Source organism: Phocoena phocoena, chromosome 7 (assembly GCF_963924675.1).
Source record: "Phocoena phocoena chromosome 7, mPhoPho1.1, whole genome shotgun sequence".
NCBI classification, from domain to species: Eukaryota; Metazoa; Chordata; class Mammalia; order Artiodactyla; family Phocoenidae; genus Phocoena; species Phocoena phocoena.
This window is the reverse complement of record NC_089225.1, coordinates 49,122,608-49,150,342: the sequence shown is the minus strand read 5'-3', so window position 1 is coordinate 49,150,342 and position 27,735 is coordinate 49,122,608. Positions and strand designations below refer to the sequence as shown.

At 37.2% G+C, this 27,735-nt stretch overlaps 1 protein-coding gene across 1 annotated transcript in view; it reads left to right on the top strand.

Moving 5' to 3' along the window:
• TTC21B (tetratricopeptide repeat domain 21B) overlaps positions 1-19,746 on the top strand; it is an 85,897-nt gene extending 66,151 nt beyond the window's left edge. Inside the window, exons 23-29 of the mRNA XM_065880289.1 lie at positions 3,180-3,330; positions 3,523-3,684; positions 5,762-5,957; positions 9,800-10,024; positions 13,972-14,092; positions 17,881-17,948; positions 19,196-19,746. Coding sequence (XP_065736361.1) covers positions 3,180-3,330; positions 3,523-3,684; positions 5,762-5,957; positions 9,800-10,024; positions 13,972-14,092; positions 17,881-17,948; positions 19,196-19,273 — 1,001 coding nt within the window. The 3' untranslated portion in view covers positions 19,274-19,746. The remainder of the gene's footprint in view (positions 1-3,179; positions 3,331-3,522; positions 3,685-5,761; positions 5,958-9,799; positions 10,025-13,971; positions 14,093-17,880; positions 17,949-19,195) is intronic.
• Positions 19,747-27,735: the final 7,989 nt, after the last annotated feature.

The window sequence follows — 27,735 nt, the reverse complement described above, 5'->3', positions numbered from 1 at the left end:
CATTTCTTAGAGGGAAGGTTATAGCAATATAGGCCTTCCTCAAAAGACAAGAAAAATCTTAAACAGCCGAATATACCACTTAAAAGAATTAGAAAAAGAACAAACAAAACCTGAACTCAGCAGAAGGAAGGAAATAATAAAGATCATAAAGGAAATAAGATAGAGATTAAAGAGATAGAAAATATCAGTAAAACCAAGAGCTGGTTCTTCGAAAGGGTAAAGCTTCTGCACAGGAAAGGAAACCATAAACAAAAGGACAGCCCACAGAAAGGAGGAAAATATTTGCAAATGATACAACTAACAAGGGCTTAATTTCCAAAATATACAAACAGCTCATACAACTCAACAATAAAAATACAACCCAATTGAAAAATGGATAGAAGACCTAAATAGACATTTTTCCAAAGACTAAATACAAATAGCCAATAGCCACGTGAAAAAATGTTCAACATCGCTAATTATTAGAGAAATGCAAATCAAAACTACAATGAAGTACCACCTCACACTGGTCAGAATGTCCATCATTAAGAAATCTGTAAATAACAAATGCTGAAGAGGATGTGGAGAAAAGGGAACCCTCCTGCACTTTTGGTGGGAATGTAAGTTAGTACAGACACTACGGAAAACAGTATGGAGGTTCCTGAGAAAATTAAAAATAGAATTACGTTTTATGATCCAGCAATCCCACTCCTGGGTATATATCCAGACAAAACTCTAATCCAAAAAGAAACATGCACCCCTGTGTTCATAGCAGCACTATTCACAGTAGCCAAAACAGGGAAACAACTTAAATGTCCATTGATAGAGGAATGGATAAAGAAGATATGGTACATATATACAATGGAATACTACTTAGCCATAAAAAATGAAATAATGCCATTTGCAGCAACAGGGATGCAACTAGAGATTATCATACTAAGCGAAGTAAGTCAGAAAGAGAAAGACAAATACCATATAATATCACTTATATGTGGAATCTAAAATATGACTCAAACGAAACTATCTACAAAACAGACTCAAGGACGTAGAGAACAGATTTGTGGTTGCCATGGTGGAGGGCGCTGGAGGAGGGATGGAGTGGGAGGTTGGGGTCAGTAGAGGTAAGCTATTATATGTGGAATGAATAAACAGCAGTGTCTTACTGTATAGCACAAAGAACTATATTTAGTATCCTGTGATTAATCACAATGGAAAAGAATATTTTAAAAAGTATATATACGTGTAACTGAATCACTTTTCTGTACAGCAGAAATTCACACAACATTGTAAATCAACTATATACATCAACAAAAATTTTTTAAAAGGCAAATGGTGATGTCAACCTGGATTATTTTGACATCATGTAAAAGAGTAGATGCAAAGCTTACAGAGGTTCCTTTTTTAATGATATTTTGCTAAAACATATGTAAAATTTGCCACGTTAGCCATTCTTAAGTGTATTGTTCAGTGGCATTAAGTACATTCACATTTTTGTGTAACCATCACCATGATCCATCTCAAGAACTTTTTCATCATTCCAAACTGAAATTCTGTACACTAACTCACCATTCCCTGTAGGCCCTGGCAACCACCAGCTACTTTCTGCCTCTATGAATTTGATTCCTCTAGATACTTTATACAAGTGGAATCATACAGTATTGTCCTCTTTTGTCTGGCTTATTTCACTTCATATAATGTCTTCAAAGGGTTATCCATGTTGTAGCGTGTCAGAATTTCCTTTTCAAGTTGAATAATATGCCATTTATGTATATATCATGTTTTGTTTATCCATGCGTCCATTGGTGGACATTTGGGTTGTTTCCACCTTTGGCTACTGTGAATAATGCTGCTGTGAACACTGGTATACAAATATTTGATTAGGTGCCTGCTTTCAGTTCTTGGGGGTATATACCCAGAAGTGGAAGTGCTGGATTATATGGTATCTTCTCTTTTCTTGGAAAATAGAAACAGGATAAATTTCTTTTAAAAGTTTTTGTTAGTGTGTTTGTTTTAATTCTAGGAATTCACCCTATCAAAGTGAATCAAATAGCTTATATAAATAAGGATTTTTATAAATTCCCTACTATGAGTCCTATGCTAATTGAAACTTGTGAGCCCAAACATTAATACATAAAAAACACAACTATAGAGAAATAAAATGTGAGCCATCAATATAATAGAATATTGTGCAGTCACTAAAGTGTTTTTGAAGTCCATTTAATGACAGTTGGGAAATGTTTACTATATAATGTTGAATCAAAATCAGAACCCCAAGTGTGACTCCAACTTTGTATATATGTAAGCAACGTATTTCACTGTTTACATTTAAATATTTATAGATTGATTTTTTTACTCATAAATATATGACAGGAAAAGTACCAAAATATGGTAATCTCTAATTGGTGGGAATATGAGTGGTTTTTTTTCTCCTTTATACTTTTCTGTACTTTTCCAAATTTTCTAAAGTGTCCATACATTATTTTCACTATCTTAAAATGTATTAACATGATTCTCAAAATTTAGTATCTTAGTGATGAGAAAGAACTGAATAGAATTAGAAGAAGCCATTCTAGAAACCTGGCAGGAAATTATACCTGGGACTAAATAACTAGTTCTTTTTCCTTAGAAGATAAAATAGGATTAAAATACTGGGACTAGTATGTTAAGGTTATAATAGGGTAAGCTGGTATCGAGTGTGTTAGGTACATGTACACCTTAAGGCAAGTCTGGAGTAAAATTATTGCCCACCCTAAACATTATCATCAACGTGTACTGTTCTCACCCGCTTCCTAGCTGCAGTAAGTAGGGAAGCAGGTCTCAGAGGTAGACTTCTCCTGTGCAATCAAATTGATCCTCCTGAATTTTACATTAAAGAGTTTAGATTATACAGAGGCTGTTTCTAGGTTTGGGTCCCAGGAATGACCATTGAAAAGTAAGACACAACAAATGTACATTTTTATAGATTTGCCTATATTGAACATTCTCTCACTGTGACCAGACCAACCCATCCCTTATCATTTGATAAATCATCCATTGTCTGTGCAGTCTCTTTAGAGACTTACAACCTCTAAGGCACTAAATTTAAATTTATATTTAAATTGCACTTCATTTGAAGCAAAGTATACTTTAATGAAGTAGGATTTTAACCATCAAAGCAAAAGCTATAAAATGTCCATAACTGAAATGTTCTTTGTTTCTAGATAATTATATGACATTATCTCGTTTAATTGATCTCCTAAGAAGATGTGGAAAACTTGAGGATGTTCCAAGATTTTTCTTAATGGCTGAGAAACGTAACTCCAGAGCAAAACTGGAGCCAGGATTTCAGTACTGTAAAGGATTATATCTTTGGTAAATTTATTGGCAAATAAATTCTACATAATAGGTTATTTTCCTCATTGTGACTAAAGTAGAATACACTTTGAATTTTAAAAATTCTATATTTTAAAATATAATAGTTTTATTTACAAAACAAATTATAAACGACTTAAAGTTTGTAGTTTAGTGATTGCAATAAGTAATTTTTTTTAAACATCTAACAAGGTATACTGGAGAACCAAATGATGCCCTTCGACATTTTAATAAGGCTCGGAAAGACAGTGACTGGGGCCAAAATGCCCTTTATAATATGATAGAAATCTGTTTGAATCCAGATAATGAAACTGTTGGAGGTGAAGTATTTGAAAATCTGGATGGAGACCTGGGGTGAGTAGTATTTGACAAGTTACTCTTTTTTCCATAAACACTTGTTGCGGATAATCAAGGATATCTTATAAAAGAGAACTAAATTCCAGGATAGCACTAATGGCAGTTTAGCGAATAAATCATAGCTGGGAATAACTGTTCTCTGAAACAAGCATGACATACTTTTAGAAGGTTTTCTAAATCAGAACAGACATGCTATTGAAGACACTCCCCTAATTGCTCTGTGGAAAATAGAATGAATCGTAGTGTGTGATTACCTTGGCAAAAATTGTCCGCATAATAATAACTTCTTCACAGATGGCTCTCTGCCAGATCTTGGCTGTATACTGTATATGCATTGCCTTATTTATTCCCTTTAACAATGTGTGAAAAAGCTCCAAGTTAACCTAACGTGATGGAGTTAGAAAATGGTGGAGGCAAGATTTAGACTGAGTCCTCCCTGGCCTCAGAGCGCCAGCTGTTGGCCACTGTGGTGCACTGCGGGTAAGTCGTTGTACTTCTGTCAGGCTGCACTTGTTGCTCACCCTCTCCTCAGAGTCAGGGAAGGCAGGTTGGGGAGTGTATAAGGGTGTAAGGGGAGTAGGAGAGGTCATTTCTGCCCCCAGGAGCATGCATGCAATTTACCTGGTCGGCAAGACAGTGTCTGAAGCCATTCAATCTTGCAACAAAACAGAAGTGAGTTAAATTGTTATTAAGTGTTGCAGGAATTCATAGAAAACATAGTGCAGAGCAGTCAGGGGGAGCTGCATAGAGGACTGGGAGAAATGAAAACCTGACTGCTGAGAGGTTTCAGTGGCAGTCCTGAAGGCTTGGATTACAGAGACCATTGAAAGATTTAGAGCGGGGGAGAGGCATTTTTAATTTTTGTTTGTTTTAGAAAGGTTAAGGAAACATTCTGTTTTGCAACTATAGGCTGTCCCCATGGAAATCTTCAGCAATAGGTTGAAAACACCAAATTTGGAATATAGAACTCAGAAGGGAGGTCACAGCTTGAGATACAGATTTGGGGGATAGGTGCTCAGAGTGGGTAGTTGGAACCCCATGAATGGCCTCTTTTCGAGTAGAATGTAGTGACGGAAGTCTGAGAACTAAATTTGGGGTGTGCTGACATTTAAGGAGATCGGAGGAAGGGAGGTAAGGATAGGGCAATGACTGGTGGAAAGAGAAGGAAAACCGTAATCTTACAGAAGAAACAAAAGGAGGGGAGCTTGAAAGAAGATTACCAACAGTGTAAAATGTTTTAGAGAAGGTAAAAGCCTGAGGAGAAGATCAATAGCTTTAGTGATTAGGCTTTAAGAATTTAATTTCCTTTCATTAATTGATTTATGTATACATTATATCTGGGTGTGGGTATGTATATAAGAAAATTGCTATTACACATTCAAATTATTGCACTTAAAATTTATAACCTCTTGACAAGTAAAGAATTTCTTTTCTGAGAACCTAATAGGCAACTGGGTGAGGAACATTAGTATACTTTATATGTCTGGCAAACTTAGATTCAAATCTATTAGCTATGTGATCTTTGGCAAATTACTTTATCTGTTGGAGCCTTGGTTTTCTCATATGTAAAATGGATTCAACATACACTGAATGAAATAACACAGTGCTTGGCACGTAGGAAGTGCTTTAACACAGTTAGTTACTTTCTGCTCCCTCCTTTTTTTTAATTAATTATTTTTTAACTGAAGTATATAGTTGATTTACAGTATTTTATAGTCTCCCTTCTTTCTTTCGTTTTCTGAGTAGGTATGCTATTTGATAATTGTATAATTCTACTTACCCTGAATTCTAGTTTTATATTAGCTAAAATGAACACATTTACCACAGGTGGACGGTATCCAATTTTTGTTTTCAGTCTAAAATGAATAAATGTTTAATGGTGTTTTATTGAAGCTATGTTAGTTTTGTTTTTAAAACTGTAACTGTGCTTTACTTTGTATTAGAAGAGCATGAGTGACATTCTTCAGTAGGATTACTTTTAAATTGGTGAGAAAAATAGAAACCAATGTACCCTAATCTCAATGAATTTTACTTAATGAGTGATAGACATAGATTTATTTTGTATTGTATACAGTAATTCAACTGAGAAGCAAGAGTCTGTGCAGTTAGCAGTGAGAACAGCAGAAAAGCTCCTTAAGGAACTAAAACCTCAGACTGTTCAGGGTCACGTGCAGCTTCGCATAATGGAAAACTGTTGCCTAATGGCTACCAAACAGAAATCTAATGTCGAGCAGGCATTGAATACCTTCACTGAAATAGCAACATCAGAGGTTAGTAGATTTTCTTTTTCAACTTCATGTTAGCTTTCCTTGGTTGTGTTGAAATATGTACTTAATTAGTTATTTGTTTTCTGAAGATTGACTTCATTATTTACTATTATTAAAAATTAGATATATAGTTTGGTATGATTTTACATCATGTACCTTTGTTTTCAGAGGAGACATTGTTACATGTTGACGTGTTGTTATGTTTATCTCTATTAGAACAGTGAGTTCTAGAGAAGGGAAATTCTGCAAGAGGGCATAAATTAATTCTCAAGGGAATGGCTTTATCCTCTGTATTGTTAAGTGTAGCCTAGGTTAACTTACTAAGTGAAAACAAACACCTGGCTGCCTTGATATCTCACCTTTTCACTTACGTGAACTTGAAATTTTTCCAGCTCTAGAGCTAAGTGAGATCAGTAGTGACAACTTATAATTCAGTCATGCAGATAATGATGTTCTTTAGTGACACTGAAATCACCCCCTGTGATAATAGGAATAAATATTAAATAATAATAAATTATTTTATTACTATTAGATCAAAGGCTTTCTCCTCTTTTCAGCCCATTCAGATCCACTGCCCTTCTCACCCTCTGGGCCTTTTATTTCTCCTTCCCTCACACAGTGCTGTATTTCTCCAATTACTTGTTATTAAGGAAGGAATTCTAGGTACCCATCCCATCAACAGTTGGTAGTAGCTAGTTCTAAGCACGCACTTGGGATTTCATGTTCTTCTACTCACTGGTGTTGTAAGCCATGGGAGACTCATGTGGGGCCTCTCACAGGATGTACAGAATTTTGCTGTGTTTTCTTGTGGTTCAGAGGTCACAGCAGCAGCAGTAAATGACCAAAACCTCCTACAGTGACCCCTCCCCCCTGCCTCCCAGGACCCTGGAGGGCTTTGGAAAACCTGCAACTCCTGTTGTTGTTTGGGTGCAAGTATCCAAGGTGGCACTTAACCACCACTGTAAGCCGCCCTGGGGACAAAACAGCAAGGCAGCAGCGGCCCAGTTCCATCCTCAATCAGAGCCCCTCTGCTGACATTGAAGCAGTGCTCAGTTGAATTGACTGCAGCAGCAGATGGATGACAGCAGCTGACAGAACCAGAAATAGGACTGTCCTGTAAGTCTAAGAAAATCTGTAAAACATGATAAAGCACCATTGCAAGTAAGGTGTCATAGCTCCCTAATGTTGGGAGGTAACATTCTATCATGTAAGGAGAGTTTAAACTGTGAGGTTTGAGAGAGAACACTAAAAGCAGTAAGTGACATCACAGCTGTTTCCTAGAGAGACTGTGCCAGTTCTTTGTTTTGCTGAGACTACATTATTTTTCTTATCATTCTTACATATGTGATTAGTAATATACGGTCCTCAAATCTGTTTACTGGCCATACTGTCCAAAGACTGATGTATGAGTTGAAGTTTAGTAAGTGAATTTTATCTTGCATTTTTCCCTTTTAACTCCTAGGCTGCATATATTAAATATAATGAATATTCATTAAGTAACCGGTGGGTGCTGAGCATAGTCAGAATCACAAAGATAAACCACATATAGACCCTTTCTTCAAGTTTCTCGTAGTCTAGGGAAGATGAGACACAGATACTGAGTGTAATGCAAAGCAAAATCTGTTACATTCTGTCCTAAAGTTGCAAATAACAGTGCTGTAGGACAGGGGCTCCTAACCCCCAGGCCGCGGACCGTCCGGGGCCTGTTAGGAACTGGACCAGCCAGCAGGAGGGGAGCAGCGGGCAAGCGAGCGAAGCTTCATCTGCTGCTCCCCGTGGCTCGCGTGACTTCCTGAACCATCCCCCCGCCTGCCCCCCGCCCGTGGAAAAATTGACTTCCACGAAACTGGTCCCTGGTGCCAGAAAGGTTGGGGGATCACTGCTGTAGGAGATAGTATAAGGAGAGCTGAGAGACCCCTTCCATGGAAGAAGGTATGATTTAAGAAGAACCAGGGTAAATTGCATTTTCACAGGCAGAGTTGGAGGAAATGCATTCTAAGTTAAGGGGAAAATGTGAACAAAGGCAGGGAGGCATCGAAGCATAGGGTAGATTCACAGCACTATGTGGCCTTCACATTGATTGAAAAATGACAGGAAGACATGGGAGGAACCAGTGGAAGAAGCATTAAACCCAAGCTAAAATGTTTCCCCTTCCTTTCTTCCCCTCACCTTGAACCATAAAGGTACACTGTTTATAATAGAGCTGTATTGTCTTTTGTGATGTAAAGTTGTTGCAGTTCAGAGGGACAGAGAGAGAAAAGCTGGCTGAACATCTTAGGATGTCTGCACCAGAAAAGGCATCATGGGCCTAGTGCGGGGGCTAGAATGCAAGTCTGCAGTTTTAGAAAGCATTCTTCAGTTCACTCAGGCGTGATTTCAAGCTGTGAGGAGTTGATTCATTCTAATCAAACTCAAAGTGTGTGATTTTTAAATCAGAGAGTTTATTTTTAAAGGTATAGTGTGGGATATTTTTAGTATGTGAATAGGTCTGGACATTTTTCCAGGACCCTTCTCTTCTTGGGCTGTCCTAGGATCTGGCTGACAAATGCATAGTAGGTCTGTATTTTCTTTCCTCCCTAGCCCTCCTGGGATGGGGGATACTGTTCAATAATTAATAATATCCCACACATCTTCAAAATCTACTACCAAATTGGTGGTATTTGGCGTTCAAATAAAAAACTTTCTGCCATTCCTTAATCAGGAGAACAAATTACATATTGGGAGTTGACTGATAGACATAAAATTAGACCCAAGGAAGTTTTATATTCCTACAAACCATGTTCATCAGACTCTAGTGAATTGCCCTTCTCTATTCCAGGGTTATTTCTGACTTCCAACCATGATCAGTGTTGGACATCGAACTTTTTAACACTCCGCTCTCCTTCTGTTCGTTATTAGTTACTGAAACTTGCTGTCTTACAGTGCACCTTTATTATAGTCATGATATTATAATTTCTACATCACAGTTTCTCATCTTTTATTTATATTTTAAATGGAAGTCTTTCTCTTTATAAACGCATCACGGTCCCTCTGCTGAAATTTGAGAAGCACTTTATCAGATTCATACACACAACTGCTTAGGTATGTTAGTTTTCTGGATAGACTGCTAATGGTCTCCATTTTATACCAATTCTTAATAGCTTGTTGGTTTCGCAGAGTGACATTTTCTGACTCTGAGCTCTGTCTAAAAGAATATCATCTTTTATAGTTACTATCAAGGAGCTGCAGACTCCAAATCTAAAAGCATATTTTAAGGCATGAGTTTATTTCATATAGTTTCCAAATGATTAATTAATTGCATGCCTTATTTATAACATTTCATTGACCAAACTTTATTGGGAGAAGAGACTTTTGAATAAAATGAAAAGGGAGGAGGAAAAGAGCAATAGAAGTCAGTATAGATAAGGAATATCATTTGCAGGTAAATCATTCTGTTAAGTCCTGTTTTATAGGTGAAAGAACTAAGGAGCCAGAATGCTGAATCTGAAACATAAATGTTCAATTAGGACTACAATGAGATAGAATTTTATTTTTTCTGTTTCTGTACAAAACCAAAACAACCAGTCAGTCTCACTAAAGAAGTTTTCCTAATTGTCTGGAATTGCGTGGTTACCGCACCTGCATTCTTACTGAACTACCTGGACCAGATGGTTCCTCCTGGTAGCCTGAGGTTACTGGATGTGTTACATAATGACCATATCGCAGTATTTAAGTGAAGCCAGCAATAGAATCCACAGGCCGGTCCTTATATTATGTAGCACTTGCTACTTTCCATGTGTTTTTCTTTTAAACATGGCACATTTATGTTTGTGTATCTGGGGGTCTCAACTCTTGTTTCCTTATAGAAGGATCATATTCCAGCACTTTTGGGAATGGCAACAGCTTATATGATCTTGAAACAAACTCCACGAGCCCGAAACCAGCTGAAAAGGATTGCAAAAATGAACTGGAATCCTATTGATGCTGAGGACTTTGAGAGGAGTTGGCTGCTGCTGGCTGACATTTATATTCAATCAGCAAAGTACGACATGGCAGAAGAGCTGTTAAAAAGGTGCCTGCGTCATAATAGGGTAGGTGACTGAGGAGTGAAAAATAATTGGTAGCCTTTGTTGTATAAGCTTTCTATATAGGCTTTTTTTTTTTTTTTTTTTTTTTGCGCGCGTGGGCCTCTCACTGTTGTGGCCTCTCCCGTTGCGGAGCGCAGGCTCAGCGGCCATGGCTCACGGGCCCAGCCGCTCCGTGGCATGTGGGATCTTCCCGGACCGGGGCACGAACCCGTGTCCCCTGCATCGGCAGGCGGACTCTCAACCACTGTGCCACCAGGGAAGCCCTCTATATAAGTGTTTATAGAGTGTTGGTCCATTTCTAGGGATTTCTGTGTGTTTTTAGAGAATTAAATGTTTGTTTTTACCACAATCAGGAAATAAATATTAGTAATAAAAAAGAAGCCATTTGCCTTTGAAAATAAAGAAAGAGAGATGGCAGTTTCAGGTTTCAGCTGTGGTTTGCCCTACTTACAGAAAGTGTTTTGGAATGTCAAGCGTTTGCCTGTGATTATCCATCTCATCCCAGAGCTAATGAAAGTTGCAGAAGAGCATTAATTGCAGACGTCTGTCCCTCCTGTTAAATACTCCTGATGAACTGACTGCAGCTGCGTGTTGTTTTCTCATTATTAGAATCCACTCTGCATAATATATTTTGTAGGGAAAAGTGTTTTAAGCATTTAATTTGATTTGTTTAATGAAAAGTGTGTATCTTAGGTAGAAAAGTGTGTATCTTAGGTAGAAAACTGAAAATCTTCAAGTCCTTAGAATTTAAGGCTCTTTACTAACAGTGCATTTTGGTATTTAATTGCCCAGAAAAGGATGTCTTTTTATAACATGTTTTAAGTTAAGAATTTGTTACTATTTATTGAGAAATAATTGTGCTCAACTTAGAAACTTGAGGATATTTATCTTTATAGAGACTTACCAGTTACTTCAAAATCTTAATCACAGCAAATCTATGTTTTATTCCCTTTGAGCCAGTTAGATTACAAAATAGATCATTTGTTTTTCAAAGAGGAGTCATGATCGTCTAATACTATTAAGTTATTTTCTTGGGGACTTTAAAAACCTAAAATATCAAGCCATTTATCAATTTATGTAATTATACATGTAATTTAAGTTACATTGGCCTTAAAAAACAGAATACTTATTAATAGGCTCTGAAAAATCTAAACTGCCAAATAACTAACCCTTACATGCCTAATCTAGGATTAAGCAAGATTTCATGGGAATTAAGGTTTCAGTGCAGATAGAATTTCAATTTGCCAGAATGCAGACAGCAATACATTGCATGATTGAACATGACGGTTGCTTTAGAGGCGTCAGCCCTACTGCTGAGGCATGACAGTAGTGGAAGCATGAAATTCAGGAACCAGAGCTTAGAAACTTTGAATTATATAATTAAAAAATGGAGATCATCCAGATCTGGGGCAGGAAATGTGCAAGATGACACTAGACCATCTTGTCATACCAGATGGCAAGGAAGCTATCAGTGATAATTGGAGTCATGTCAGGGACTCAAGAGCCAACTTGAGGACACTCCCACTAGCCAAAGTTGAGACACTTTAGATATCAGTAATAACTGCATTGAGTTGGAACACACCAAATATGTCTAAGTCCATGAGTTTACAAAGATCCAAAAAAAAAAACAACCCTAATTGTCACCACTGAAATATGCTAATAAACTGACTTATTTCTAAAGCTGGCAAATAAAGGGAAAGAATTAAGCATCTATCCTGCCTTTTCTGTATGAACAATACTGCTGGGAAACAAAATAGTGGAAAAGGAGGTGTTTCTCATTATAGATGTTTCCCAGCTAATAAATGAAGAAAGAGTGATAGAATGTCACTATTTTCCAACCATGATGAATTAATGAATGGGTATAACATCACAAGACATTATGTGTCACGTGATGGAAGAACACACCATCTATGAGAGGGTCAGAGTGGGGTGACACAGGTGAAACACTCACTCCAGGTCCGAAATTTAAAGGAGCACTTAAAATCTCAGTAATTATCGGGACTTCCCTGGTGGTCCAATGGCTAAGGCTCCGTGCTCCCAGTGCAGGGGGCCTGGGTTTGATCCCTGGTCAGGGAACTAGATCCCACATGCTGCTACTCAGAATTCACATGCTGCAACTAAAAAAAAACAGGATCCCGCATGCCACAGCTAAAAAGATCCCACATGCCACAGCTAAAAAGATCCCACATGCCACAACGAATATCCCGCACCAGCAACGAAGATCCCACGTGCTGCAACTAAGACCCGGCACAGCCAAATAAATAAATATATATATATATATTTTTTAAATCTCAGTGATTATCTTAGTTAACTGATGCTGCTATAACAAAGTACCATAGACTGGGTGGCTTATAAACACCAGAAATTTATCAATATTTCTCACAGTTCTAGATGCTGGAAGTCTAAGATTAGGGTGCCAGCATGGTTGGGTTGTAGTGATAACCCTCTTCCTGGTTGCAGACTAATGAGTTCTCACTGTGTCCTCACATGGCAGAAAAAGAGGGCAAGGGGGCTCTCTGGGGTCTCTTTTATAAGGTCACTAATCCCATTCAGGAGGGCTCCACCCAAACGACCTGTTCACCTCCCCAAAGCCTCACCTCCTAATACCATCACACTGGATGCTAGGATTTCAACATATGAATTTGGGGGAACATAAACACTCAGTCCAATGTAGTGATCAGGATGAATGACATTTAATGCAGTATTTTTTTAACAAAGTATCAAAAGGTAAAACAGGTAGGATCTTACAGTGCTGTGCTGAGCTATATTGAAGCCTGAAGCAAAAAGGGAAAATGTGTGCCCTGATCCATGTTTGTGTGTATTTTTTAATGGTTAATAGTTTTCATGAAAATATTAGTGATGTATCTTCTTGCATTAAAATAAGGAAAGTAAAATTATGATAAAGAGAAAAAATATTCAAACTTAAAATAACGCAGTGAATTTTAATATACCTACTTTTCTATTTTTTAAAATTAACACTCTGGGAAAAAATAGCAATTAAAAAATACCTAAAAACATGTACACAGCATTGTGCATTTTTGCTTTTTCATAAGGAGCAGTGTGGCTCGGTTGAGCACTGATCTATGAAGTAAGTAGTTTCACCTCTTTCCCCTTAGGTCAAAATCAGATACAAACCTCTAGATCTAATACAATTTCCAGGAAATATCAGTGACATAGGAATATATTATATAACCACTATAAGGATGCACTCACCTAAATCTGGGCTGTGAGAAACTCTAGGATGAACATTCTTGTTTCTTCTACATTTAATTGCAAGGAAAGAGACAGAGAGGAGACTTATAGATCAAAAGGAAGTTTAGGGACATTTCAACCAGTCACAGTGTGTGGCCCTTATTTGAATCCTCATCCTAACATGCAAACAAAAAAGTATGTTAAGACTATTTGAAATTTGAATAGTGACTGGATATTTGGTGATATCAAGGAGTTGTTACATTTTAGGTGTGATAATTTGTGGTTATGTTGAAAGAAAGTCCTTATTTTCAAAAAGGCATACTAAAATATTTATGGATGAAATGATGTAGTATCTGAGGGTTTTTTATCTGATAATACAGAAGGACAAGTGTATGGAGTAGTGAAACAGTATCAGTCAGGAGTTCATCGTTGAAGACATGGGTTCAGGGGGTCCATCATACTGTAATTTCTATATGTGTTAGAATTATTTGTAATAAAAAGTGTACATGTATATGTATAAAACATCTCCTTCCCTCTCACCCAAAAATCCTGATTCTGTAGGTTTGAGATAGGGGCTCAGCATCAGAATCTTTTTCTAAGTCCCATAGATGATTGGATTGCGTAGCCAAGGTTGAAAACCACTGTTTTATGTGCCATTTAAATGAGTTGATATGGTTGACCTCTATAGTCATAAGCACTCCATAAAATCTTAGTGATATCAAGTATAATCTGTTGATACATCTTGCATTTTTCTTCAGTCTTGCTGCAAAGCTTATGAATATATGGGATACATTATGGAAAAAGAGCAAGCATATACAGATGCTGCCTTAAACTATGAGATGGCGTGGAAACATGGCAATCAGACAAATCCAGCAGTAGGTGAGTTTAAAATTTAGACACTAGGTTTTCACAGGAAACGTGGGTTTTATATGTAAATCTTCATTTAAATGCATTTGTTTTTTCTCTTTAAGGACAAAATACACATTAAGAGCCAACATCCTTTGTCGGACCGTCTGAAAAATAAATTTTATATTTATAATAGATTATTAGCTACTAAGTTATTAGGTGTAGTTTCCTGAGATTCAAACTCCACCTCAGTCGCCTTAAAGGACATCCGATCTAATTCTGCCCTTTCTTTCCCTTCACCCTCTAATTCCAGAATGGTGATGCTGTGGGGGGAAGGTGTTCCATTGTGAAGGAAGTGGGAAGACATTGCATCAAATCAAGTCCTCCTGGTTTCTTTACTGCAGAACTTCTCAAAGCCTCTAAACCCTTATATATACTGTGATGGATATCACAGAGGGGACATGTTTCCCACAGTAGTTTGACTACGGAACTTTTTTTTTCTCTTGAGCATCTATAAACATCATTTGGTTCCAGTGGTAGCCCATTGGTTTGAGGAAGGCTAGTCTCCAGTATCTGTAACAGATGGGCAGCATCTGGAATATACTTAGTGACTCCTGTCTCCCACAGTGTGAGGGAGCTCCTCCCCAGGCCTCTCTTTCTTTGTGTTGCACTGAAATAGGCTTCGTTGACACTGCCCTGTCTGTTCTCTGGAGCAACCCACAGAGTCCTTCCGCCCTTATGCATAATGGCCCTCTAACTGCAAACTCTGTCATTGTCTCTCCTCAGTTTCTCTCCAAACCATCCTCAGGTGCTTGTCCATTCTTGCTTTTAAGTCTTTCACCCTCCTTGCTGTCTCCTGGAAACTCTCAAATAGTATTTCCCAAACTTTGCTTTGGAATACTGGCTGAGATATTAATAGTTATTTCTTTAAAAACAGAGAGTTGAGCGTGAGGAGATGAGGTTCCACGGCCGAATAGGTTTCGAAAAGGCAATTTTATTTGTCCATGTCCCTCTTGACCTGTTGTGCCAGAAATAGACAAGTTCTTAAGTATGATTTAAGAACGAATTGTATGTATAACGAAGCTATGTTTTTAAATTAGACATTTAGTAGTTGATAGTTCAACCTAAGATGGCATCTGTCTTTTTAGCAGCCGTGGCACAGTGATGACTCAGATTTAATATGCAGTCAGATTGGTCATCTTTAGACTTACTGCTGTCAGTTCAGGACTTCCCCTACCTTGTATTTTTCTGAGGTCTGTTATTTTACTAGACTTGTATAGAGCCCAGGAACTAACGCTTCCTTCTCAGGTATTGTGCGTCTTACAGAATAAAATCAGCTTGTAAAATGAACATTCCTTAAAATCCTTAAAATATATTTAATTTTGGTGCTTTTTTCCCCAGAAGGAATACAGTTAGAAGCTCAGTTATTTAAATACTCTGTTCCTTGGAAGACCAGCAAATAAAGAGATTTCAAGTCAGTAGTTCCTTCGCTGTGTTATCTTTGTGTTTTATAGGTGATTTTTTCAGTTCCTCTGACTTCTCCTTAGTTGGCATTTCTCTGAGGCTCTAAATTAATTCTCACAGTTTCTTCCTTAAGATTATCATTGCATCCAGTACCCGCAGCCTGCCTGGCCAAGTTAATGATGCGTTTATTTCACTTTTTCACTTGTCAGGAAATCCTTCAAATCATGGTTGTGTTCTTTTCATAGGATTCAGGCGTGAGTACTGTAACTGTGAAAGGCACCAGGAACTGAGATCCACTGAGGGGAGAACACAGTCATGTTTCTCCTTCAGTCATTCCCAGGTTACGTGACAGTCACTAGGCTGTTCACATGGTTCGTGTTCACGAGCGCACTCTTTCTCTCTCCCCCGTTTTTTTTCCTGATTACAAAGAGTTGAATTCTTAGAAGCCTGACAGGTATCATGCAGCTGCGGTACACGTGTTCTTCGCCATTTCTAGCTCTTCATTTCCTCTCTAAAGTTTTTTGAAGGAAATGATTCTATCAGGTTTCTTTCAATATGAAAACTTTGTGCTTCTAATTTAGTGTTTACACAGAAAAAAAATGCTAATATTTGCGTGGTACTCAAATTTTTAAAAGCATTTCACAACAGGTATTTCATTTGATCTTTAAACTTACACTAAGAGCAGAGTTATCCTTCCATTTTTGGATGAGGAAACTTGAGATTGACAGCTCAGGTGACTTGTCTAAGGTCTCAAAGCTAGTCAGGAAGCCAGAAACCAAAAGTTAAGTCTAGGTGTTTTTGGCTCTAGTTTCCATGTTTGGCATGACATCTTATGTTGTTTTCCTTTTTAAATGTCCTTTTAAATGTTCCTTTTTTTTTTTCAATGCTTAACAGTGGCTTTATTAGGTGAATGCTTGAAAGTATTCAACATTAAATTCAATTTACTTCACATGTTTGCAAACACATCATTAGCAATTCTTAACTATTTCAAATCAACTAATTTGAAGTACAGAAGGCTTGTTTTCAGATAACTCTTCTGAGGTGACACTAAGACTGAAAGAAACCTATGACTTGAGTCCAGGTCTCTAATAAACTCTATTTATTAATCTGTTTTATAATTATTTTCTAATGATACCAAGTTTACCTCTCTGACATTTATTTTTTTCATCTTGGACATTTCTCATTTGTGTGTGTGTGTGTGTGTGTATCGAATGCAATGAATTTTAGATAATTCTTTTTCCTTTTTGCTACCGTATGATTGCATTAGCCAGCAATTCTTTTAAAACATTGTTCTGAAATTCTAAAAACTTGCTTTGGTACTTTGATTAAGGCCTAAGAGCAACATTCAGATTTCCCTTTTTCATATTTCTAAATGGTAAAGCAAGATATTTCATTTATTAGTTACATATTATTTTACATTGTGTTGTATCTTATTTATTGAGTCCACTTTTTTTGTCCTTTTCCTTAGTTTGCTTACTATTACGGCATTGTTACAGAACAACAGTCAGTTAAGAATGTCTTAAAACTTTCCTCTAAATTGTCAGTATTTGAAATGTGACATTTCACTATCAGCAACTGTGGTGCTTGTTACTCATCGCTGATGTGGCTATCTAATGACTAACCCAGTGTCTTCTGAGCCGCTCTCCCCCCTGCTCTGCGCTCGGCTCGTGCACTCCAGGTCCATTTGGTTGCTATGTCTCCCTCTACCACTGGCCTTTCCGTGTGCAGTTTTTGCCTAACAGTGTTCTTGCTTCCCACCCCCTTGGTCTACCTTATGCCTCTTCCTTCAGATTTCAGACCTTGCCTGACTCCCACCCCCTCCCCAACCAGGTTTCTTATTACAGTGCTCTTGGCCTGTACCTTTATATCACAGCATTTATCTCAGTTTTGAAATTATTCACATACTTACATAATTACTTAAATAAGGTACTTTCTTTCCTAATGGAGTGTAAACCTCGTGACTGAAGGAACCAGTTTGCCTGACGTGTTAAGTAAATCTGTACTGTATAAATGAATAGCTGTGTTATCATTTACTGCCCTATGATGAGTTTTTACCATAATCTGAAACAAATGGGACTTTTCTAGTAAGTTGCAAAACCGCATTTGTGGGATGGCCGGCCATCTTCTAACCCAACTGTGGTCCTTTGTTACAACTCCATTTTCTTTCCTACCTGTTCCCTTTTATGTCACTCCACCTTCTATTATCTTATCATTTCTATCATAGTACAGTCACCAGCCTCCACTAAGAGTTCTCTAATATTAGAGTAAGCAAACAAAGGAGGAGGCCAAAAAAGGTAATATTAACAGTATGCTCTATAAATAGTACTATATCATCGTTGGTTTTTTTGTCTTTACAGGATACAAACTGGCATTTAATTACTTAAAAGCAAAAAGATTTGTGGATGCAATTGACGTATGTCACCAGGTAAAACTTAAATTTAGATTTCTTAAAATTTTTCAGATGCACTATTTCCTACTTTTAATTAATGTCAAGATGTACATGAATAGAGATAGAAGATGTCATATTTTGGTTAAATGACTCATCACATATATCTGGGAGATACTACCAGTTTTCAAAGTTTAGAAAATAAAGTTTACTTAAATTGAAAAAACATATGTTTTTAATTGGGCTCAAATAATAAAATGTTTACGTCAATTTAAAGAAAGAGGCTAGAGAAGCATGTTAAATAAAACTTAATCCTTAAGTCAGAAGATATCTCAGGATTGTTATAGATTCTCCACATCACTGTTCTGAATAGAAGTTCTTATGTATGTGTCTAAGTCTCTGGTTATTAGAGGATTCAGATTTATAAATTGAAGACGTATTTTTGTCATTTAGAAGTCATTCAATTATACTTCTGGAATTGATTCCTGACTAAATGATCCCTTGTTAAAATGACAAATATTTAAGTTGCAGTTTTAGAATTTACAGTTTCTTTATGTACATTGTCACATTGATATTCCATATAAGGCATTTTACTAAACATTGTTGGGAGCTCCAAGAAAAGCTCCTTAGCAGAGGCACATGTAATGTGCCTTATCCCGGATAGCTGTGTGAGCATCATTATAGTAAATACTTGGCCCCAGTGACTGCTATTGATTACTGAGTCTCTGCGTAAGGCAGCATTTCACATTAAGGTTAAGGTTGTACATTAATGTAAGGTTATACATTAGAATCATTTATGGAGGGTTTTTTTTTTGTTTGTTTTAATGAATTTCCCCTACTCCTAGACTCAGTAGACCTGGAAATTTGTATGTTTCAAAATCATTCCAGGTAAATCTGATGTGTGCTCCTGGGTAAAAATAACTAAGGGTTTATTAAATATCATGCATAAATAGCTAAATTATTTAAAGTATCTTAAATCATCGATACATAATTGTTTTCTGTAACTGATCTATTAAGGAAATAATTATATTTGTATTTTCCACATGTAGTATTACATTCTACCTTTTTCATTTAATTGCTGTTAATAGAAATGAGTCATCATGTCACACGCATCTCAGATATCACCTTTAAAAAGTGTTGTTAAATTTGTAGTCTTAATATAATGAAATCTCAACTGTAATGCTGTTTCTAGTAAGTTTTGTGACTCGGCAGTTCTTGATAATGAATTAGAAGTTCTTATGCTTTTGTTTTATTTTGTTTTTTTGTTTGTGTGTATGTTTTTGCAGGTTCTCGAAGCACATCCAACTTACCCCAAAATCAGAAAAGATATACTTGATAAGGCTCGTACATCTTTAAGACCTTGAAAATTATTTTAGCTTTTTTAAGCAAGAAATGAAAAGAATCTGAGTTCTTCCAGTTCAAAATAGGTTTAAGCTAATACTTTGTAATAGAAAGCATAATTTTCTTTCTCCAGCAGAGGCTGCTGTTGTATATAAAGAGAAACACTATGTTAAATGGATGTCTCCTGATGGAGAAGGTGAATGAGAGCTGGTTTATTTAATTGACTCTCTTGATTAGGTGCAGATTTGGTGACTCTGGTAAAGATTATAACCCACTTCTATAAAAAATATTTTGTTAAAATCTTGGTAGTTAAGTATCCTATATTTTTTCTAAGGAACATTAGTTGTTTCTTTCAGGAAATACATTTACAAAATTGTTGTTCTCTGTTAAACATTTTTTGATAGTCTCTGTTATTTCAAAGGTTTGAGTAAATTTCCCTGTAAATATTTATGAAAAAGAAAATATATTTTTTAATAAAGATTTTATAAATTTATGATTTGTATTCCTCTTGGAACTCAAAAGACATGGTGAGTTTTGCAAAATCAGGGTAGGCTCCCCATGTTAATGCGTAGTATTACAGAAAATGTGGCTTTCCTAGAAAAATCTTTGTGGAAAAGTATAGAGTGCGTGTGTTTCCCTTCTCTGTTGAACTGATTCTTCCTGCTCCCAATGCCTATGTGATCCCTTTTAAGAAATAACCAGTACCTGAAATTAGTTTAAATAGGTAAACCTTTATAGCAATATTTAACCTCAGCCCAAAGACGAGGTCTTTTGGTGTAACTTTAGACACTGTAACATCTGGTGGAGAATATTTCTGGTCAGTAGGGACTCCCAAAGCACACCGTGTGAACACAGCTGCAGACCCCGCTCTCCCTAGAATCCCTGCCACCACCCTGGGAGAGCACTCACTCTTTACACTGAATTTAACCTAATCTTCATAAACTCAATTCTTAACATCATTTTTTGTATGTTATCTATACCTTTTTCAGTTGCCTTTAAAAATACAATAAACAGTCTTCAGTTTTAATTGCATTTTCAATAAACAGTATTTTTCCAAGTCTCTTGCTTTTCCTTAAGTACCTCATGTTTATTTCTTTTGAGCTACATTCTAGTTTCTGATCACTTCTCCAATTTTCCAAAGTCCTTTTAATTCCAATTATATGTTATAAAATTCTAGTCATTCTTTTATGTATGGTATTCCATGAAAATGTTTAATAAGTAGAGCATTTATGAAACATGTCATGCCTGTTAAAATGCTTTCACATGTCTTATTACATTTATTCCCCGGTCCTATAATATAGACATTATTATCCCTGTTTTACAGTCCTGGCACTGTGACAGATTATCTCTTTAGCTATAACCTTTCAGCCTGAATGGACATTGTTAAAGACGTGATATAACAGAATACCCTTAGTAGTTCCAGTGAGCCTGCATCATGGAATGCTAGAATCATGGAAATTGGATAGAGAAAGTAGAACATCTCTTCTCCTAGCAAGACATTTCCAAATCAGTTTTCCTATCTGTAAAATGAGGAGTTTGTTTTTGTTTCTTTTTTCCGCACAGGCTCAGCGGCCATGGCTCACGGGCCCAGCCGCTCCGTGGCATGTGAGATCTTCCCGGACTGGGGCACGAACCCGTGTCCCCTGCATCAACAGGCGGACTCTCAACCACTGCACCACCAGGGAAGCCCTGTTTTTGTTTCTTAAGCAGCCACTTATTCTGCCATTTGTTAGATACTATTCTAGAAACTTTCTTTAAATTAGGTCTTTTATTTCTCAGTCAGCTCTCCAGAGAAATAGTATTTTTTCAGATGATGAGATGAGGCTCCAACTAAGTGATTTGCCCAAGGTCAGAGAAAAATTTTCAGAACCTGGATTCCACACCAGCCTTTCCTATATTAAGATGCCTTCCATAACTAAGAGAGACACTGTCTATAAGAAAAACTCTTTTATCTGCATGTGGCTAGCAGATGAAACTGAGTGTCCTGTCACAGAGGTGGCTAGGTAATGAGGAATAAGAAGAACTGAGTGGAATGAACGTTCTTACACATGTGGCAGCTGCCACCGAGAAGTGTAAGGGAGGAGCAGTGTAGTGTAGCAGTAAAGAACACGGCTCTGAAGTCAGACCGGCTTAGGTTTAAAGTCTGGCTTTACTACTTTCTCAAGTTACACAGGCTCTCTGAGCCTCATTTTGCTTTTCTTAGCCATAAAGTAATGTATCAGGATAATAACCTTCCTCGGGTTGTTGTAAGGATTAAGTGAAAGAACGTACATAAAACCTAATGAATCTAACTCACTTGGGCTCTTAATAAATAGTAGCTCTACTTACTTACTATAAACCGAACAGGGTCAAGTAGTAGTTGCAGTTGAGAAGAACCTTCACAGAAGAAAGACAATGCAGGCAAAGCAGAGATGGAGAGGACTAGTCAGTTCCCCTAGAAGCACAGCCGTACAGGAGTCAAGATTCTCATTCATTGTCTCCCTCCCTCCTTCCCTCTCTCGCTCCCCTCCCCCACCAGAAATTATGTTGCACGCTTTGCATGCATAAATCTCACCTCATCTCGAACAGACTTTTGACCTTCTCTCCTCTGCTGGATTTCTCCCCCTAATCCCCACTTAGTGTCTCCAAGCTTCCCTCTCTAGGCTTATTCTTTCATTCAGGTACCAGTTTATTATCACCTTCTCAGAGGCCCTGTCCATGTCCAGGCCAACACTCTAAAGTAGCCATCACGTCAGTCTGTACCCTGTCACCCTTGTTACACTATTTAGCACTAACTAATCTCTGACGCTTTTCTTGTGCACACGCCCAAGACTGTACATCCAGGAAAGCTGGAACTCAAACTGAACTGCTTGAAGGAATCAGTGCCCATGGCATGTTCAATGATAGTTTGGGGCCCACACGGAGGACGGGGAGGGAGGGACACAACATGAATCAATTTTCTGTGCATTTGGGGTTTGAATACCACCACCCTCATAGTAAGGAAGCATTTTTAAGTTCAATGCCCTTTGACCTTAGGCCAGCTAGTATGGTGAACTGGGTCCCAAAAGGAAACAGCTCTCTTTCCCATTAGTCAAGAAGCTAGAGCAATTCTGGAAGGGTTTTATGTATGGACAGCTGAGGAAGCTAGGTTAACTTTGCACTAGAACAGATAATAGAGTCACTATGGAAACCAAAAGACCAGTTAAGACCGACAGGAACTCTCCTAGTTTGGGTCTGGAGATAAGTGAAGAGCCTTATAACAGGATCATATTAACAGTGCTAGTGCTGATAAAGTAGCAAATGCTTGTATGTTTTATTTTGCTTTTCGTTTTTAATGAAAGATTGGCAACAGTGCAAGAAAACCACCACATTCATCCTTTCGGAAGGGAATTTGGAAGTATGGATTTAAGATTCTGTTCTTTGACCAAGTAATCCCACTTAGAGAAATTTATCATAGGGGACATTCAGAAATTTCCTCAAAGGTTTTTGGTTTAAAACACTGTCGAAGCAAAAGGCTTGGGTTTTTTGGTTATTGCCAAAACATTCAGCATAAATGAAGTGGTCAAATATATTAGTTTACCCAATAATGGAGTACTATGTAGTCATCAAAAACTGTTTTCAAAGATTTTTTCTTTTTTTTACTATTTTTTACAGAAATTTTAAAGATTTTTAACTGCTAAGATTTTCACAAAATAAGTGAAAATACAAGAAACATAACTTCATATAACATTAATTTGCAAAAGAATATAAATAGATGTATATGTAAGATACACAACTAAACGAAACTAACCCAATTTTTAACAGTAGTTATATCTGAGTGATGAAAATTTTGCCATTTTTCAAGTTAACTGCAAGGAACACACATTAAAAATAAGGGTTTTTCCCTTTTTTTAAAAAAAAAAAGAATAGCTTTCTTAAAGAGGAATAGAAAAACTCTTAACACCCACACTTTAATGGTTTGTACAAAATGTAATCTGGTTTATTTCAGTTGTCAGAGAAAAAGATTCAGGAAGTAGAAGATTGAAAAAGACTGCCAGAAAATGGCAATAGGAGAATGGCAATAGCAACAGTAATAGGAGTTCACTGTTACTAGTAACCGAGTTTTAATGATGATCCTACCGAATGTAACTAATAAGAAGCCGGAGGAAATACCCGAAATCACACAGGGCCACAACGTGTAGTTGTGTCATGTGAGCTCTGGACAGATTGACCCACCCGAGGGGGTAGCAGAGGAGCAGAAGCTAGCACTCTGGGTCTCACAAATGCAACTGCACCCCCTTGGAGGAAGAGGATCCCTTACTAATTGGAACAAAGTTTGAATGAAAGGTGAGGAATTAGAGACAGAAGAGAAAAATGTTTGGCTATAGGGCTGAGGGTAAGGGAGCAATAGAGTGATGGCTACAGAGGTTTATGAAAGGGTTTTTGTTTTCTGTTTTTCAAGACAGGAGCTACTTGAGTATCTTGGAATATTTATGGGGAAAAGTCAGTAGATACTGAAGGTATAGGGGGAAGCCTGAGGAGGAAAGGGGGTCCAGGGGATGGTTTAAAAGAATTAGAGTTGAGAGGGATGTGTGATTTCTGTAAAGGGAGTAAAGGAACAAAGTAACTGTAGAAAGAGGTGTTAGATATATAAAGGTGGGCTTAGGAGCCCTTATGCTAATTTGCTCCATCAGTTTTATAATGAAGTGGACTTTGACCTAAAGGCAGTACCACTCCTTCATATGCATGGAATTTGGGGGCGTCTGTTTTCCTTGAGCTCTGAAGTATTTTCACTTACTTCCAGGTTCCTGATTGTGGTTGCTGGAAGTCTGCCTGCCAGATTAGAGGGGGGTTACTGTAACATCATAAATCATAGTTACGAGCAAAAAAGTGTTACCCACCTTTTAATACTCTTAAGAACCAGATGTTTTCTAGAGAAATGCCTGACTCTACAATTTGTCTTACAGTGCACGTAAATGAATCTGCCACGCTGCCCATAAAACAATTTGATCCCATAAATGAGGAAAGCTGAGGAATGAGCAGCTTCTAAATGTCTTCCTTCTAGTGGTATAACCTTAGAATCTATGGCAACCTTTAAACGAGGCTGTTTTCAAATAGTGTGTATGTTATTTTTATCTTTCTTCAAACAAATTCTTTTGGCAATGTAATAGAAACTCTGTTTTAAAAAAACAAGTGTATTTTAAGAAAGTAATTACTATTTCAGTTTCCGCCAGAGGCAGGCTAGTTTTATTTTTAATGGGTAAATGATGTAAGAACCTTAAAAAACAAAAACAAAAACTTGAAACACTAAGAACAGGGCTGTGAAGTATTCAGTAGTATCCTCACTTATCATGAGTAATAGGTCCTGTTTCACAGGTAGAGATTAAACTTTTTTTGGAAAACACCCTAAGCTTAAAGAACACTGGAGGAAAAAGTGTGCTAAAATGCTAAGGAGTTACAACAATGCTCTTTTCAAACAATTTAAGTTAAATACTTGAAGTTGCTCTAGTCAATGAATGAAAACTCCCTGACATATACTTTCTTGACAAGTTTCCAGCCAATTTTTCACATTGTCACAAATTGCAGAGGATAATTTGAGGGGGACACGGGGATTGGGGAAAGTCCAGGATATTGAGAACACCCAAGAGCAAAGTTAAAATGATGGAGCACAGACCACACAGATTTCAGGAGAAGAAATGTGACCAATGAGATGTGTCTGGGTCCTGATATCAGTTCTCTGTGCTGAACAAGTAACTCTACTGTCTCTTATGAAGTGTAGTATCTTTTTTGTGTGAGTTAGCTTACTGCTGTTTCCACAGATTTCTTAAAATGTAAATATTCATTGCTTTAGTTCCAATAAAAATTGGGTTTTTTCCACACACTAAATTTTTGGTTGATTTTTCATTTAGAAATCATTTCAAACTTAAAGAAGTTTCGTGAATAAGAAAAGTACAAAGAGCACCCACATGCCATTTACCCAGATACATACTAAAATATTGTTAGTATTTTACCTCATTTGCATCTTCTCTTTGTATATACAAATTTTGTATATACATTTATACACACACACATATACACACCTATATGTAAAATGTTTTTTCTGAACATTCTGAGAGTAAGTTGCATACATCATACATGCCTCTGTACTCCAAAGTACTTCATTGTGTATTTCATGAGAATAGGGATATTCTCCAGTTTAATGACGGTACAGTTATGACCATCAGTTAATTTAACATAGATACAAAACTTTTAATCTGCCACTATTTACCGCCAACTGATCCAATAATATCCTCTACAGCATCTTTTCCCTCCAGTTGGGTTCCATTCTAGGATTGGGTATTGCATTTACTTGTCATGTCTTTAGTCTTGTTTAACCCAGAGCATTTCCACAGCCTTCCTCTGTCTTTTATAAAATAGCTATTTTTGAAAATACAGTCCTCTGCCCCCCCCTTTTTTTTTTTAATTTGAGTGTTCCTTTGTTTTGGGTTTGCCTGATATTTCCTTAAGATTCAATCTGAGTTGAGTGTTTCTGGCCATAATACTATATAAGTGATGTGGTGTCCTCATGGTATCACATCTGGAAACACAATGTCCACCTGCCCTCATTGGAGACATTAATTTTGATTACACATGTCAAACTTTTCTACCATATAATTGTTATTTTTTCCCTTGCAACTAATAACCAATCTATGAGGAGACACTTTAAGATCTTACAAATATTCTGCTCCTTCAGAAATTTCCCCTAGGGCTTCCCTGGTGGCACAGTGGTTGAGAGTCGGCCTGCCGATGCAGGGGACACGGGTTCGTGCCCTGGTCCGGGAAGATCCCACATGCCACGGAGCGGCTGGGCCCGTGAGCCATGGCCGCTGAGCCTGAGCATCCAGAGCCTGTGCTCAGCAACAGGAGAGGCCACAGCAGTGAGAGGCCCGTGTACCGCAAGAAAAAAAAAAAAATTTCCCCTAGATTAGCCTGATTCCTGCCTGATCTAATATTCACCATGATGATTATAAATGATGATATTCTAACGTCACCACTTTCTCCACATGTTCCAACCAGTCAGCCCTTAGCATTTTACTATAAACAAGAGCCCCTCCTTTGCTTATTTATTATTATTTTTACTTTTTTTTACATATTTATTATTTAATATCATATGTGTTCATGAATTCCTATTTTTTCATTGGTTCATAATTCATTAATGCCTTTAATTATTTTGGTGCTCAAATGGTTTCAGATTTGGCCAGCAGGACCACTTCAAGTTGGCTCCTTTGGTGTCCTTGTGACTACCCCTATCTTTTTCTTTCTCTCTTTTCCTTTTTTTTTTTTTTTTTTTTAGCATGTTCCTACATTCCTAGCATAACAAAATATCCCAGGTTCAACTTCTAATTACCCTGTCCCAGCCCTGGAATCAGCCATTTCTCTGAGGAGCCCTGGTTCCCTTTAGTGGGGCAAAGGTGTTAGAGATCAAAAACTTAGTGTAAAGTGTGCTCACTGCCACTAGGGTGAATTGTTTCTAAACCCTTTCAGCAAACAGAAAACATATGCATGTATATATGCACTCACATGCATATATACACATATATATGTGCACACATATACATGCATACACAGGTGTAAATACACACATACTGAAACATGTTTCAGAAATCACAAAATTACACCAATTCCTCCAAATCCAGTTTATCACCATAGGGTTCTTTCTTGTGTTCCCATGTCCCTTCTTCCACAATGAGACCCTGAGTCCCAACAACTTCATCATATTTGTTCATTTCTTCAGTCTTATAATCCATCTAAAATAGTTTCAAAATTGCTTCACCCAGATGCTCACAACAAAAAAAAACCTACCAAAAAGAACTCAGGATTTGTCTTCCACTTTTCCCAGTACCACCAATTTTGATTGATTTTGATGTTTACAAATTTAACAGCATATTTTAAAATGTTACCATAAGCCTTTCCCAGTGGTATGAGATATTTTAAAAATCCAACTAAATAATTTATTGATGACAGGAGGGTGTGTCTGCTCCATAGACCAGCTTTGCAGTTTCCTTCCAAATATTCATCTACTTGCAAAATAAATACCATCCCTTCCCACACCAACCAGTATCATATTAATGATGCAGTAGCAAGAAAAAGAGTCGGAAACTCTGCAGCTTAAGCGAAACATCATGTGCTGAGGATTGAGAGTTAAGATTTTTTAAAAAATATGTAGCAGATATATATGATCATAAATGGATTTATTTTTGTTTGCCCTTAGGTATTTTCAGACCCCTTGCTGTGATAGTTTACATGGCAGTTATAAACGTCTCTAAAAACATAGGGAAATTTTCTTCTTAGATTATTCAAAATACTAGTTTCTGGTTTATAGCAACTAACACCATTTTACCCTCAACCTGCTTTTTCAAACTGCTGCCTTTTTTCATTGAGTGAATCCTGGTCGTTGAAAAATTCAGATTTATTTCCCCTATTCTTTATTTTTGTATTTACATCTTATATCTATTTTCTTGAGTCCTATGGCCTCACAAAATGCTTT